Source organism: Lissotriton helveticus, chromosome 5_1 (assembly GCF_964261635.1).
Source record: "Lissotriton helveticus chromosome 5_1, aLisHel1.1, whole genome shotgun sequence".
Taxonomy (NCBI): Eukaryota; Metazoa; Chordata; class Amphibia; order Caudata; family Salamandridae; genus Lissotriton; species Lissotriton helveticus.
Genome location: NC_136065.1, coordinates 387670253 through 387687163, shown reverse-complemented (window position 1 = coordinate 387687163; position 16911 = coordinate 387670253). Strand labels below are relative to the sequence as shown.

At 47.7% G+C, this 16911-nt stretch overlaps 1 protein-coding gene across 1 annotated transcript in view; it reads right to left on the bottom strand.

Moving 5' to 3' along the window:
• Positions 1-16911, bottom strand: part of HP1BP3 (heterochromatin protein 1 binding protein 3) — a 704364-nt gene that overhangs the window by 403993 nt on the left and 283460 nt on the right. Inside the window, exon 5 of the mRNA XM_078642573.1 lies at positions 11087-11230. Within this exon, the coding sequence (XP_078498699.1) occupies positions 11087-11230 (144 nt within the window). The remainder of the gene's footprint in view (positions 1-11086; positions 11231-16911) is intronic.

The following is a 16911-nucleotide window of genomic DNA, read 5'->3' as shown; positions in this document are numbered from 1 at the left end:
TAGGATTACAGGTAAGTAACTAATCCTTCTCTTCCAGGGGATCCTCATCAATAGTCATAAGCATTACAATAGAATAGCGAGCCTCACCTCATCTCCCTGCGGGCAAAGGAAAACACAGTAAATATAATCAGTAAGCTTAGTTAAAAACACCAATCTAGGATAGAGTAAAACACCACTATCCGAACAGATTCATCAAAGAGGCCTGGCCTACTTGAGCATCAGTCCTGGAACAGACTCTAGGCAGTAGTGCCTCGTAAAAGTATGAACTGATTTCCAGGTTGCGGCCTTGCAAATTTCTGACATAGGGACGTCATGCAAGAATGCAACGGTGGCTGCTTTCCCCCTGGTGGAATGAGCCTTGGGAGGTAAAGGTAAGGGCCTTTTCGCCAGCTGATAAGCTAAGGTAATGCATGAAACAATCCATCTTGAAATGGATCTCTTAGCGGCTGAGAATCCAGTTCTCATGGCGCCATAATTAACAAACAATTGATCGGTCTTCCTTATCTCTTTTGTACTCTGTAGGAGAGTAGGGTCTGCTTCCTATGGTCACCCCCACTTTTTGCTTTTGCTTTACTGGTTTTCGACTTAGATGTGGCTGTGGGCCTGCTAATCAGACCCACAGCCCAGATGCACTCTCTCTAAATTCACACCATGTACTCTAGGTACATCCACCATTGGGAATTGGTTCACCTTGTAAACCCCTGTAGAAGTGTACCCTACGTACTCAGGGCATAGCTGTAACCAAGGCCTACCAGGGGTTGCAGCATGTATTATGCCACCCCTGGCTGGCCACTCAACCTGACAACTGGCTGATCACTCAGCTGTGGCAATGTTGTGTAATCACCCCTCGCTTAGGTATAGTATTCATATATCTACCCTTATATATAGACACACAGTAACCTATAAGTCACTCCAATGGCAGGCCTTGACAATCCTGGAGGCAGAGTGCTTGGTTCTGTGTGAGATGGTGCTCTAGCATGAGCTGAGCCTGTCTGCAGCTTTCGGAACCATGTCCTTATAGCTGTTCTATGATATTGCCATACCATATACTCTTAAGTGCATTATGAACCTCGCAGTTAAATGGTAACTTTGGTTTGGCTTTATCTAAACATGTCGTGTAAGGTGTCATACAGTTTGGAATACTACCCCCTCGCCAATTCTGGCGACGGGGGTAGCATTCCAACCTTCTAGAGGGAGAAGACATGTTGTTGCTGACTCTCCCGGTTAAAGTTAACCAGAGCCCCAGCGTCACAAAATGGACGCTGCTGCCACAGACACAAGTCTGACCTCCTGCTGCTGGGAGTCCTTCTAGTCACGGAGGTTTGGACAATAGGTTTCCTGCCTGGAGAGGTGCGAGCACCACCCCAGATAGGACTTTGTGTATTGGGACAGGGAGGGCTGAATAGATTGAGACACTACCTGGGGCACACTAGGTGCTCCATGCATACCCCAGTTCAAACCGGTGGGGCTCTCCAGCCCCAGCTCTGGCGCGAAACTGGACAAAGGAGAGGGGGTGTAACCACCCCCTTCCTGGTCCCACCCATAGGAGGGACCTAGAAAGTAATCCAGCCCCTTTTAGTTGTATAAAGGTAGGAGCTGAGTCCTAGGGCTTTAGATTAATCCTGGAATCGAAACTTGACACGAAACTCTGGACCTTCGACGTTCTGCTGAAGCTGAAGACTGAAGACTGAAGAATCTCCCTTGTGGCCAAGGAGTGACCAACCTGGGCAACCAGGCACCATCCAGCAAATCAACGGCTTGCTTTGTCGACGCTCCCGCCGGGACCCGAGCACAGAGCCTGACAAGACCCAGACTTCCAGACCTCTCTGACCCTCTCTTCACGTCTGCAGCATAACTGAGATCCGTGGAGGCGACGAGACACGTGGGACCGGACATCTTGAAAAGCCTGCAACTTGCTAACTGTGCAGCTCCTGAGGTATCCTCGAAGCTGTGCACTGGGGATTGAGAAGCCCCGAATCCGAGCTCCACCTGCCCTCCACACTCCATGAGTTCTGTGTGGGGCCCTTCTGCTTGTGTTCTGCTCGACGCGTTGTCCAGTTGCTGGCCCGTTGGCTAGTAGCCTCTGTGACGACAATCCTTTTGAACCAACTCGCTGGTCTGGTTGCTCCAGACTGGCCCTTGCCTCCCTGCAAAGGTGAGGCACCTCAGACCTTGCTGGTCTGCACCAGAAGCCTTTGAATCCTGCATGGGTTGCCTTTGCCAAGGCTTGTTGACTCCAATCCGGCAGTCGACCCCTCCATCTGCGAGAACCTTCGTGGGACAGCTCGCCTCCAGCACCTGGTCGTCCTCGACGCCTCCTGGTCCGCGTGGCTGAAGAGACAAGCTTCAAGACAGCAAATGATTGCTCTTCGGCGTCGTCAGGTTCCATCCTGGTTCCACCCGGTCACTGGCTAGTGACCCAGACTCTGTCCCCTCTGCTTTCAGGTCCTCTTCTTCCTCGATCCACCCTTGGATCCACCCGGACATCTTCCTCCTGGTCGCCTGCAGCATCTTACTTCAAAGGCTCCATAGGCTTCAACGGCGAAACCCGACACATCTTCACACCTATGCACCCGCTTCCTGTGGGTGAGGTAACGCGAGTACTTCGGTGCTCTCAAGGGTATTGACTATCCAAGTGTCTAGGTTTTTAGTTGTTTCCTCCTAGCTAAACCGGAAGTGTCCTAAATCCTTCTTTATCTAACTTCTAAGTTCCCATTGACTTTACATTGACTCACGTGTGTGTGTAAAGACACTGCACGCGCCGCCTGTGGGCCTCCTACTTCTAAACTAAGGTTCAGATAGTGTAGCCCCAGCGATTCCCTAGGCCTTTCCTTTTCTCGTGACGTGGTACTTATACCACTTTCTTAATATATGGTTTGCTTCGCCCACAGGGCCTAACTGTAAATTGTGCAACTTAACGTATCCTGATTAAGTAACTTGTTATGTGCTTTAGCCTCTGATCTCATAAAGAGTTCAGAGGAGTGTGTTAGTAAATAACGAATAGTTTCTTACCTGTCGGTGTAGTTTTGCAGCTTGAAGATCTTTCTGGATTCACTATGCTGTGCATATTCCGCAATCTGGTGGTTGGGTCCGGAATCGTAGTCTTTTTTTCTCTTTTTTTTTTTTTTTTGTAGCCCAGGTGGGCGTCGACGTCCCACCATTTGGTGTACCTTCGGTGATGTCGGCATGCTTCCGGCGGAAGCTCCCACCCTTGGGCGCCATCTTCGGATTCTTTTATCTGTCTCTTTTTTCTGTGTCTGTAGTGAATCCATGGCTCTGTTTGTTAATCCTTTTTTAACGTAATTCTTTCCCGTATCTTGTAAGCTTCAACTTGCTTTCTTTTATATGTGTTACCACCTTCTTCTCCAGCCTCATCTTTCTGGCGGAGGCGGGTGGGTTCGCTAGGGAATCCAGAAAGATCTTCAAGCTGCAAAACTACACCGACAGGTAAGAAACTATTCGTTTTGCAGCGTGAATCTTTCTGGATTCACTATGCTGTGCATAGATTTTGTAGCGGTTTTGTTATTTTTGTGGCGGCTGGGTGGAAGATGAGCGTTGGTTGTTGAATATATGTTGAAGCACTCTTTGTCCTACTTGTGCTTCCTTGTTCATCTGTACATCCACGCAATAGTGCTTAGTGAACGTGTGCACTGAAGCCCATGTTGCCGCCAGGCATATGTCCTGAATTGGTGTGTTGGCCAGAAAGGCAATTGTTGCTCCTTTCTTCCTGGTCGAGTGGGCCTGTGCCCCTCCTGTTAGCTCCTGGCCTGCTTGCTTGTGGCAGAATTGTATTGTTTGTGCGATCCATCGAGCTATAGTGTTTTTAGTCACTGGTTTACCCACGTAACTGTTTGCGAAGGATACGAAGAACTGTTTTGTCTTCCTGTGTCCCTTCGTACTTTCAATGTAGTGCATCACTGCCCTTCTTGCGTCTAGAGTGTGGAGCGCCCTCTCAGCGTTTGTCGTGGGGTCTTGGAAGAAGCTAGGAATCTGGATACTCTGATTCATGTGGAACCTTGACACCACCTTTGGCATGAAGTGCGGGTCTGTTCTCATCACCACCCTGTCACTGTGTATCTGGGTGTAGGGTTCCTGCAGTGTTAGTGCCTGCAGTTCGCTCACCCTGCGTAGCGAGGTGATTTCTACCAGAAAGGCCGCTTTCATTGTCAGCATTTGCAGTGATGCTTTGTGGATGGCTTCGAAAGGTGCTTTCATGAGCTCTGTCAGTACCACATTTAGGTTCCAAGCCGGTGGCGGCATTCTTTTTGGTGGCGCTATTCTTTTAGCCACTTCCAGGAATCTTTTTACGACTTGAGATGTGAAGAAGCTTCTCCCTGTTTCTCCTCTTGTGTATGCCACAATCGCTGCCAGGTGTACCCTCAGCTAGGATGAGCTTAGCTTAGCTTTTATTAGGTGCGTGAGGTACCTTAGCACCGTAGATTCCCTGGTCAGTTTTCTATGGAGATTTTTCTTGCAGCACCATTGAGTGAATCTTTTCCATTTTTCCCCATAGCACTTGCGTGTGCTGGGCCTTCTTGCCTCTCGCAGCACCGTCAGGGTGCTCTCTGGTAGTTTTAGATGTGCAAACTCTTAAGTCCTCAGGAGCCAGGCTGAGAGGTTGAGGCTCTCCGGCTCTGGATGTAGAACTTCTCAGTCTTCCATGGAGAGTAGGTCTCTTCTTTTCGAGAACTTGTGGGGGGCCCCCTGTTCCATCTCCATTATCTGTGAATACCAGGTCTGCCTGGCCCATTGTGGTGCCACCAGGATAAGCGTCAGGCATTTGTTGAGAACCCTGGGGATCAGTGGTATCGGGGGAAAAGCGTAGGCAAATGTTTTTGACCAGCTTATCCATAGGGCATTCCCTGTGGTAGTGCCTCTGGTTGCCTGGATGCAAAGTATTGGCATTTTGCATTCCGGCGTGTTGCAAACAGGTCTATTGTCGGAGTGCCCCACCTCGTGAATAGTCTCTCTGTTTCCTGTATGTTGAGTTCCCACTCGTGGGATGCTGAAGTCTGCCTGCTGAGCCAATCCGCTTCTACATTGTCCTTCCCCGGCAGGTGTATGGCCAGCAGGTCTATTTTGAGTGGCATTGCCCATCTCCAGATTTCCTGTGCCAAGCTTGACAGAGGGAATGATTGAGTTCCCCCCTGTTTGTTGATGTAAAACATCGTTGTGGTGTTGTCTGTTTGTATCAGCACCTTCTGGCTGTACAGGTGTTTCTGAAAGGCCTTGAGGGCAAGCAACACTGTTTTCAGCTCCAGGTAATTGATGTGTCTGACCGCATCTGTAGGGCTCCACAGACCCCTCACTCTGAGCCTGTTCATGTGTGCGCCCCATCCCTTTAGGGATGCGCCTGTGGTGATGGTCACTGTTGGGTCCGGTGGTTATAGAGGTTTCCCTACTGTTATCCTTTCCTTGGTCCACCACTTTATCTCTTCCTGCACTCTGTGCTTTACAACCACCAGATCCTCCCAACTTCCTGTAGCTTGTGACCATTGCTGTTGCAGCCACTCTTGGAGTGGTCTCATCTGTAGGCGTACGTTGGGGACCAGGTGTATGCATGACGCCATCATTCCCAAGATCTTGCTCACTGTCCTCACTGTCAGAGCTCGCCACTTCTGGTAGTGACGTTTCTCCCTCAGTAGGCTGAGTGTTCTCTTTTCGCTGGGTAACACCCGGCATTGGATGGTGTCGATTTGAGCTCCCAGGAAGATCTTCACCTGCTCCGGTTCCATTGAGCATTTTGCCCAGTGTATGGAGAATCCTAGGCCTGTTAGCGTTCTTGTGACCTGCTCTGCATGATCCTTGCATGTCCTGTAAGAGCTTGCCTTTATGAGCCAGTCGTCGAGGTAGGGGGTACACGTGTATCCCCTTTCTTCGCAGATGTGCGGCCACTGCTGCTAAGCATTTGGTGAACACACTTGGTGCGGATTTTAGACCGAATGCCAGGGTTGTGAATTGGTAGTGATCCTTGTTTACTGTGAATCTTAGCATGTGCTTGTGCTGCCTGTTCATGGGGATGTGCAGGTATGCATCTTTGAGGTCTATGGTGGACAAGAAGTCCCCGGCCTTTATCTGTGTGATGACCTCTTGTAGGGACGTCATCTTGAATTTTTGGGTCTTTACATATTTGTTTAGGAACCGTAGATCCAGGATGGGTCTTAGGCTTTCGTCCACTTTTGGCAGCAGGAAGTAGCTTTAGTACACTCCCCTGTTCCGTTCTTTGAATGGGACCGGTTCGATGGCCTCTTTGAGGAGGAGTTCTTGAGCTTCCTCTTGGAGCAATTGCAGCTCTCTTCCCGAGTGCTCTCTTTTCTTCGGCTTTCTGTTTGGTGGTCTCTTTTCCAACTCTATGCAGTATCCGAACTGCATGATGTTGAGTATCCACTTGTCTGTGGTTATTTTTCTCCACTCCTGGAGAAAAAATCTCAGTCTGCCTCCTACTGGTGTTACATGTGCCTTTGTGTCTTGTCCGTGTAACCCTCTTCTCTTTGTTTTTCCGTGCTCCTCCCCCGGAGGGTTCGAGTGGGTGAGTACCTTTTCCCGTGTGCAGTCACTTAGAGGGGGGTTGTTCACCGCCTCTCCTTCTCTGGCCCCGTCCGTTTCCTCTTGATCGAAAGGACTGGCCCCTGTTCTGATAGTTCCAGTTTTGCCTCTGCTGGCCCTGGTGGCTTTGGTTGTCACTCTGATGCCCCTGGTGGAACGTCTGGTGCGATTGTCCTTGCTGGTTTCCATCTATGCCGTTCGGCCTCCGTGTAGGAGTGCCCCATCTCATCCCCCTGAATTGCAGGGCCCCCATGGACCTTGCCGTCTCGTTGTCTTTCTTTAGTTGGGTGAGTTTCTCATCAACTGGGGCTCCTAACAGTGTTTCACCATTGAAGGGTGTGTTCAGAATGTTGTTTTGAACCTCAGTTTTGAAGCCTGAGATCCTGAGCCAGGCTTGCCTTCTCTCTGTGATGCCTATAGCCATCAGTCTGCTGGATGTTTCTGCCACATCCAAGGCTGTCTTCAAGCACGAGTTAGCAATGCTTTTTCCCCCCTTCCACAAGGTGTGACGCCCTCTCACGGTATTGCTCCGGGAGGTGCTTGAGCAATTGGCCGATCTCATTCCAATGCTGGTATTGATGTCTATTCAGGAGGGCGTTGGAGTTAGCCATCCGCCAGTGCGTTACGGCGTTCCTCTCTATTATTCTGCCCGTCAGGTCCATCCTCCTGCTTTCCTTGTCAGGTGGAGGCCCAGATGTTGTTGGGACGTTGGCCCTTTTTCTGGCCGTTGCAGCGGTTATTGAATCTGCTGTGACGGACCCCTTGATGTAAGCAGGGTCCTGGGAGGAGAATTTGTATTTCTTCTCTGTCCTCGCGTTACTGATCTGCATGTAGCCGGGTCCTTGAAAGCTTCCTTCCCCTGGTCTGTGATACTTATCAGCATGGGCAAGAATTGGCTTCTTGTCTGCGTGGGGAGCAGTGTTTCCAGCAGGAAATCTGCTTTTGGCTTCTCCTCTTCCAGCTTAACCCCATAAGCTGCTGCTGCCTTCCTGACGACCTCATTGTATGCCCCAATGTCATCCGGCGGCGAAGGCCTCGAGGGGTATGTCTCCACAGCCTCCTCCGGGTTTTCGGCCTCGATGTCCTGCCATTCCTGGTCTTGGGCCGTCGAGGATCCAGAGCCGTAGCTTGACTGCTGCTCCCCATAATCCCCTTCTGTGTAATAGAGGTCCTCTTCCTCTTCGTGCTCCGAGGGCTCCGGAGTTTTCGGCGGCTCTTCGACGTCGAACTCCTCGTGCTCCTGCACCTCAGCGACGGCCGTCGCCGGCTTTGAGAGGATCCTGTAACTTCTCATCTTCTCATCAAAGTCTTTCTTTCCCTGAAGGATGTTCTCCATCTCGGCCTCGAGCCTTCTTTTCTTTCTCTCCATCTCTGCGGCCTGCTCGTCGTCGAGCGTTTCGGCTGCTCTCTTCGAAGGCGTCATCAACGTCTAAGCTTTTTTCGGCTCCTTTTCCTTCGAATTCGAAGACCCTTTTTCGGGGGCTTGCTTCGACCACCTTTGCTTTTCGCCGGTCTTCGGCCTCCGGGAGTCCTTCTCGAAGGATCCGCTGGGCTCTTTTTCGGAGGATGCAGCTTCGGTCGTCGAAGTTTTCGGCGCCGGTGCTCCTTTCGAGGCTCTGGACTCTGACTTTCGAGAGTCAGCCTCTGGCTTTCGAGGCCCTGTGGAGGTTTTCGGGGTCGTAGACTCTCCTACCTTGTCAGGCGTTTTCTTATCGGTCTCTGCGACCGTGAAGTCATCTGGGCCCTCGGCGATGTTGTCGTCGGTGGAGAGGCCCAGTTCAGAAAGCGTTGGGGCCTGGCCTTTGCCCTGCATCGTGTGGAGAGCTGTCCTCTGTCTCTCTCGAACTCGGAGTGTCTGCGGCTTGAAGACGGAGCAGGCGTTGCAATCTCTGCTCTCGTGGTCGATTGGCAGGCAGAGGATGCAGACCGGGTGCTGGTCCTTCTGCGCGAACTTATGGTGGCAGTTTTTGCAGAATTTAAAGGGTGTCTTGTACATCCCTGCGCTCAGGGGGCCCCCTGTGTGCGCATTACTCCAAGGAAGTCGAAGATCGAGGTTCTTCCTTTTCTTCGTCGTCTCTTCTCTGATGGTCTTCTTCTCCCGATCTTCTCAGGTCTTTACCGTCGAAGAAATGCTGTATTTCCTCCAAAACTTCTGGAGCTTCGCGCGACGATCCAGACCCAACGGCGGAAAAAAGAATATGAAGATGGCGCCCAAGGGTGGGAGCTTCCGCCGGAAGCATGCCGACGTCACCGAAGGTACAACAAATGGTGGGACGTCGACGCCCACCTGGGCTACAAAAAAAAAAAAGAGAAAAAAAAGCCTACGATTCCGGACCCAACCACCAGATTGCGGAATATGCACAGCATAGTGAATCCAGAAAGATTCACGCTGCAAAAATACATATATATTTTATATATATCCTGTGTGGTGTCCTTTCATATGATATTCAAGGGGTTACATAAGGTAAAACAGCTGGCTTTACACGCCCTCAAGAGTCTTTTAGCCTAAGACTGTTCTGTCCACGCTACCACTAGGGTAGCTGGTCTATAAGGTTGACTTACAACCATCACCATAAGGGTTGTTTGGACTGGTGCAAGGTGTTCACTAGAATAGTGATCATCATATACCAGGCCAACTTCTCACATACCCAACCGGACCCAACACTAGATGGCAGGAGTATGCAAAGCATGTGATCTACAGCTCACATGCTTGGACATGGATTCATGATGCAAAAACACTAAGTGCACACGATGTGTAAATCTGTGGGTGGAACATTTCCGTGATATGAAGGATACCATTTATTTTTCATTTCATTTTGGGCATTTGTAAAGCGCCTGGATGTACGCCCACCGGCGTGTCCCCGCGCTATGAAAAGGCTATTTAAAAGGTATCCGTTCAATCACCCCTTGGTTGTTTTTTCAGAAAGAATGTGGTAGAGAATTTCCGCCATGAAAGGCGGGATCGAATAGTCTCCACTGGACAAATTCAATGTTAATCTAATATTCCCAAAAACAGCGATCGCAAACAATATGAACGGTATTAGAAAGTATCCTAATGACTGTGTCGACCGTAACAGAGGAGCACACGACCATACATGATTGCGGAAAAAAAGCAATCTAACAATTGAGTCGATGACCATGCGCACTACATGCAAGAGGAGGAGTTACTAACCTAGTGATTCGAAAGACTTCTTCGAAGAAAAACAACTTGCACAATTCAGAGTCCAACACTAGATGGCGGACTTATGCTAAGCATACGTATCTACAGCCACACATGGCATCCAACACATATATACTTTATATAGTATACTTATAAAGGCCTTCAGTCACACTTTTCATCTACTGGTCTGTTGTTGTGTCATTCACATTTTCATACAACCCACCACGGCACGAGGCAATAGGTCGACCCCCTGCAGCCATTGGCTAACTTCACTGTGACCTATTTTTCTCTTTCACAAGATCAAATCCAGACACAAAGGAAATCCCTTCTGTGCCTGGGACAACTGCAGCAATGTGTATTTTTTAAAACTCAAAACATGTTTTGGCTTTCAGCCTTTTTTTTTAAATTTAAGTTTTCAGTGTATGGTCTAGTTTTCCCTGTGCTTTCTGAATTTTTTGACGCCCCTCTGTATCTAAACATCGGAATCCTTATTTAGTTAATTATCCTCATTCCCAGATTCTTCTTTAGCTCAGCCTTTTGCTTCACGACCCAACAATGAAAAGATGAATCTGAAGATGGGGATGACACATATGGGCTTACAAGATGTTCATCTGATATCACAGAAAAAAGGACAAGCGCCAAATAGTAAGAAAAACAAAAAAACAGACCATTCCGGCTCTTAACTCTAGATGGCATCATAAGCCATAGCATGTGAATACAGAAAAGATTGACGCTGCAAAGAATATTTTACTGATATATGCACCAGAATCTCGCACATATTCAGGGATATTAAACCTTTCATGAGTATCAAAGAGAACTCTTGGTGTAGGAAAATGAGCTGTATCTGATGCATTCCATGTATTTCAATAAAAAAAGATTTGCAATGTAAAACTTCAGGCTGACCTTTCCTGTCCAACAGAATTGTGCTCAATCGACATTTATTTTTAAGCTCTCAGATGTTTATAACTTTCATTATAATTGGGAGGTTATTAGAATTTCAATGGAGATGTAAGATCACAAGTAAAAAACTTAACAGAATAAATTAACAGAATGGCAAGGTTGTTCTAAACTGTATGAAAGAAAGCACAATTTGAGAAAAAGAATGACATATTGGAGCACATTTATCAAAAACAGTTTCACATGGATGCTTGACTGCCGTGGGCATCTATTATGGGATAAGAGTCCAAGCAGTAGAGAGTATAAAAAATTTGGACAGCTTTGAGGATTCTTTTCAGCCGCAGAGTAGAATCTTATCTTAAAGTATCATGAATTTAGAAATGTATACAGGAACCCAACCACTAACATAAGAAACTGCTATACACATTTTGCAGTACTTTTTTTTTTTTTAGATGCATAAGCAATAACAAGCTCATTCATTACCTGTCGTATAATGCCCCTCTGTAACTCGCGCTTCAGAGATTGCTTCAACAGATATCCCCTCCTCTCAAGGTCCAGCGATGGATACTTTTTGATGATATACTTTCGGATCGCCACCACAGAGGCACCACCTTTATGGAAACATGCCTATAAAACAGAATTCATTTTAACTTAATGTTTGAAGTCTGAAGATTTGTAAATCGACAGATAACATGTAAAAACCAGATTCATTCCAAGAATTGAGATACCACTTCATCTCCAGTTTTAGTCATCTTCTTGCTGCCACACCTAACAAGCATTGGCAGAGCCAATAGGTCTCGCTTTTGGGACCTTATAAGTATTTAGTTATGCAGCACAATATCCTTGGTGCAACAACATCAACTGTTGCATGGGTAAACACTTATAAGGTTCCAAAGGCAAAACCTATTGGCTATACAAATGCTTGTTTTCTTTGCCTCGTGACACTCCATACAGTGCTTGTGGTTTGTTTTTTAATGCAGTTTTATATAGCGTGAACCCCACCCCAATGTACTATTAAAGCACTTTATATGAGCACCAGTTACTCTGCACAAGACCATGTTCTTTTTTGTAGAAGGGAGATAAAGTAATTTGCTGAGTTGCCCAAGATCACAGGATGTTGCTCCAACGTCGAAAGAATGCTTTAACGTAAGTGCCAGTTACTTTATGCAAAGGACACATTCTTTTTGTCTAAACAGGGAGATTAAATGATTTGCTCAAGATCACAGGATGTTGTGCCGACGTCTAGATTTGAACTGGTTTTCTAGCTCTGTAGTCGCCAGATCTGCGCGTGCAAGCCACAGGGCATCCTCTGGTGCCATCTGTTGTCTGTGTGATAAGGCTCCCAGGCTGGCAAATTAAAAATAGTCTGTCCCCAATTGCATCCCAGCAACGAGTTTTAAAACTCCACCTCGTGTGTGTGTGTGTGTGTGCGACTACATCGTGCAGACTGTGAGGCGGCCACACCTTGTGGCTTCAGTTCTGTACTTCTGTCAATGCTTCCACATCCCAAGTGATGTGATCCTCTTTTTTACTCAGCAATACCACACATGCTGCAAACAAAACATTTTCCTCAGCATAACGAGAGACTTTGATGGCTTAATAAATGGCTGCTGGGTGCACTGCAAGGTGAGAAGGATCGCTCCCTTAAGCAAGAGGTGGCTGAATGAAAGCTGTACATGATGCACTCTCTCCCGCAACTGTAAATATCAAGTTGTAACTGAGATGTGCGCTACTAGTAGCATTGGAAAGCAAGACTGGGTGACGTTGAAGAGCGAGAGGAAATGAGATGTACACATGGGATGGCGAGGAGGGAGAAACAGACTGGATAGACGAGGCATGCGGAGGAGTAGGAGACACTTGGATAGGGGTGGGGGTGACTGAATCTGTAGGCAGAATGAAACTGGAGAGACAGAAATGGAGGGGAAGAAGATGGATATGCAGAAGACTTAAGAAAACAAGAGTGAAAACTATGGGGAAACGGTAAAACTGGAGAGGCTAGAGGTGGGCACAGAAGACACACATATACGGATGGAGGTGAGGCAAGAGGAAGAAACCCTAGGAAGCTGGGGATGCAGACATTTAGAAGGACACAGACAGGCCACACGTGGGAGAGAAGGCAAAGTGATCAATAAGGGGACACGGGAGAGACACATGGGGAGGGCTGACAGAAATAGGGGATGGAAAAGGAAAGAATACACGTGGGTAAACGAACTTTGAAGAGACACACAAAAGGGAAAGAGAAAAAGATGCGCTGCCGCGAGATGTGCTCTGTGGTGGGGATGGGGAAGGGGCTAGCAACACAAGAGAGGCAGAGCGAGGAGCGCGCACGGGGGGTGGAGGAGCATGCTGTAAGGCTTAATGAGCCATGAAAGAAAGGTAGATGGCAGCTGCGCGCGTAACCCCAAGCTTGAGGCCAGCTAAAGCCTCTGGTAGCACTTTGAAAAGCCACTAACTAAATGTTTCGCAGAGCAGCACATGCGCTGGCTCAGGCGAGACCTAAAAAAAACTAACAAATATTATCATTTGCAACGGTAATAGCTCAAACTTTCAGTAAAGCAAGACCTATTGCATTGTAAATGCTTGTATAGAAGCAGCCCCATTTCCTTTAGGGAAAAACGAGTAGTTTCTTACCTGTCGTTGTAGTTTTGCAGCTTGAAGATCTTTCTGGATTCACTATGCTGTGCATTATTCCCCGGCCTAGTGGTTGGGTCCGGAATCGTAGTTTTTTATTCTTTTTTTTTCCGTATCCCAGGTGGGCGTCGACATCCCACCTTTTGGTGTCCTTCCTGTGACCTCGGCGCATTTCCTGCGGAAGCTCCTACCCTTGGGCACCATCTTCGGATTATTCTTTTCTTGTTTTGTGTTATGTTTGTTCATCACTTTCCAATCTTTTCAAGCTTTTCCTTAATGTAAGGAATTACAGTTTTGTCTCTTTACAATGTCTGATTGTATATTGTCTTTGTATTTCCTTCTCCTCCTTTCTGGCGGAGGTGGGTGGGTTCGCTAGTGAATCCATAAAGATCTTCAAGCTGCAAAACTACACCGACAGGTAAGAAACTATTCGTTTTGCAGCGTGAATCTTTCTGTAGTCACTATGCTGTGCATAGACTTTTTAGCGGTTTGTTATGTTTGTGGCGGCTGGGTGGAAGATGAGCGTTGGTTGTTGAATATATGTTGAAGCTCTTGTTCATTTGTATATCCACACAGTAGTGCTTAGTGAACATGTGCACTGAAGCCCATGTTGCGGTATGCAGATGTCTTGAATGGGTGCGTTAGCCAGGAAGGCTATTGTTACTCCCTTTTTCCTGGTAGAGTGGGCTTGTGCCCCTCCTAGTAGTTCTTGACCTGCCTGCTTGGGACAGAATTGTTTAGGCTGTACGATCCACCGTGCGATGGTGCCCTTTGTTACTGGTCTTCCTAGGAAACTGCTTGCGAAAGACACAAAGAACAGCTTTGTTTTCCTGTGCTCTTTAGCTCTTTCCATGTAATGCATTACTGCCCTTCTAGCGTCCAGTGTGTCTAGTGCTCTCTCCGCGCTTGTGGATGGTTTCTGAAAGAAACTTGGTATCTGTATTGTTTGGTTCCTGTGGAACCTTGACACCACCTTTGGCATAAAGGGTGGATCCGTTCTCATTACCACCCGGTCATTGTGTATTTGAATGTAGGGTTCCTGTAGCATCAGCGCTTGTAGTTCGCTTGCCCTGCGTAGCGAGGTGAATGCTACTAGAAAGGCTGTCTTCATTGTGAGCATTTGTAGTGAGGCCTTATGGATGGGTTCAAAAGGTGCTTTCATCAGCTCGGTTAGAACTAAATTAAGGTTCCATGCCGGTGGCGGCATACTCTTGGGTGGGGCGATCCTTTTAGCCCTTTCAAGCAATCTCTTTACTATTTGTGATGTAAAGAAGCTTTTTCCCGTCTCCCCTCTTGTGTAGGCTACTATCGCTGCTAGGTGTACTCTAAGCGACGAAGAGCTTAGGTTTGTTTTTAGCAGGTGTGTTAAATATTTTAGCAATTGTTGATTCCTTAGTCATTTTCTTGAGTAGTTTTTCCCTGATGCACCATTGTGTGAATCTTTTCCATTTCGCTACATAGCACCTCTGTGTGGTAGGTCTCCTTGCCTCCCGTAGCACCCGCAGTGTGCTCTCTGGGAGTTTTAGGTGTGCAAACTCTACATCTTCAGGAGCCATGCACCTAGGCAGAGGATCTCTGCCTCTGGGTGAACTACCTCCCAGTTTTGTATGGAGAGCAAGTCTTTTCTTTTTGTGAACTTGTGGGGTGGTCCCTGTGCCATCTCCACTATTTGAGAGAATCAGGACTACCTGGCCCACTGTGGTGCCACCAGAATCAGAGTCATGTTGCAGGTTCTGCATTTGCTGAGTACCCTGTGTATCAGTGGTATCGGGGGAAAACCGTAGGTAAATGATTTTGACCAGCTTATCCATAGGGCATTCCCCAGGGATTGTTCCCCTGGTTGCCTGGATGCGAAGTATTGGCATTTTGCATTCTGGTGTGTTGCAAATAGGTCTATTTTTGGTGTCCCCCACTTTTTGAATAGCTTTTGCGTTTCCTGTGCTTTGAGCTCCACTCGAGGGATGCTGATGTCTGTCTGCTGAGCCCGTCTGCCTCCTCGTTGTCTTTTCCTGGTAGGAGTATAGCCAGGAGGTCTATTTCTAGTGGGATGGCCCATCTCCAGAACTCTTGCGCTAGGTTGGATAGTGCAACTGATTGTGTTCCTCCCTGTTTGTTGATGTAGAACATTGTTGTTGTGTTGTCGGTTTGTACCAACACTCTCTGCCTGTACAGTTGTTTCTGGAAGGCTTTTAGGGCAAGGAACACAGTCTTTAGTTCCAGGTAGTTGATGTGTTTGATCGCATCTGTGGGAGTCCACAGACCCCGCACCTTGAGCTGGTTCATGTGTGCTCCCCATCCCCTCTGGGAAGCGTCTGTGGTGATGGTCACTGTTGGGTTTGGTGGTGTTAAAGGCTTCCCCCTTGTTATGTTCTCCTTGTTCCACCACGCTATTTCCTCCTGCACTGCGTGAGTTACAACCACTAGATTTTCCCAACTCCCTGTAGCTTGTGACCATTGTTGTTGGCGCCATTCCTGGAATGGCTTCATGTGGAGTCTTATGTTGGGGACTAGGTGTATGCAGGACGCCATCATCCCCATGATCTTGCTTGCTGTCCTCACTGTCAGAGCTCGCCCCTTCTGGTATTGACGTATATTCTTCAGCAGGGCAAGTGTTCTCTTGTCGCTGGGGAACACCTTGCTCTGTATGGTGTTAATCTGTGTGCCTAGGAAGATTTGGACTTGTTCTGGTTCCATCGAGAATTTCCCCCAGTGTATTGAGAATCCCAGTTCGGTCAGTGTCTCTGTGACCTGCTGTGCATGTATTTGCCATTGTTTGTAGGAACTCGCTTTTATCAGCCAGCTGTCGAGGTAGGGGTATACATGAATCCCTTCGCTCTGTAGGTGCGCTGCTACTGTTGCGAGGCATTTGGTGAAGACCCTTGGTGAGGATTTTAGTCCGAAGGCTAGGGCTGTGAACTGGTATTGAGCTGGTCGATGGCAAATCTCAGTAGATGTTTGTGTTGCCTGTTCATGGGAATGTGTAGGTAGGCACCTTTGAGGTCTAAGGTGGCCATAAAGTCTCCGTTCCTTATCTGAGGGATGACTTCTTGTGGATGTCTTATGAATGTTTGAGTCTTTATGTATTGGTTTAGGAACTGTAGATCGAGGATGGGCCTTAACGTTTCGTCCACCTTTGGTACAAGGAAGTAGTTTGAGTACACTCCCTTGTTTCTTTCTTTGAATGGTACTGTTTCTATCGCCTCCTTGTGCAGTAGTTCTTGTGCTTCCTTTAGGAGTAAAGCAAGTTCTTTTGCTGAGCGTGCCTTTTTTGGTTTCCTGTTTGGAGGCTTCTTTTCCAGTTCTATACAGTATCCGAACTGTATGATGTTCAGTATCCATTTGACTGATATCATTTTCTTCCACTCCTGGAAGAAGTGTTTTAGTCTGCCTCCTACTGGTGTTACATGTTCGTTGATCCCTGATTTGAGTGCGTGTAAAACTTCTTTGCTTATTTTGTTGTGCCCCTCCCCCAAAGGTGTTGTGTGGGTGGGCATGTTTTGTGGAGCGGAGTCACTTAGAGATGGTTTGCTGGCCCACTCTTCTTGTTTGTCCTCGTCCATTTGCTCTCCCGCAAAAGGACTGGCCCCGAGGCTGGTATTGCCAGGTTTGTTTTTGCTGGCCCTGCTGTGCTTGGTAGTTCTGCTGGAATGTCTGATGTGACATTCCCGGCTGGTTTC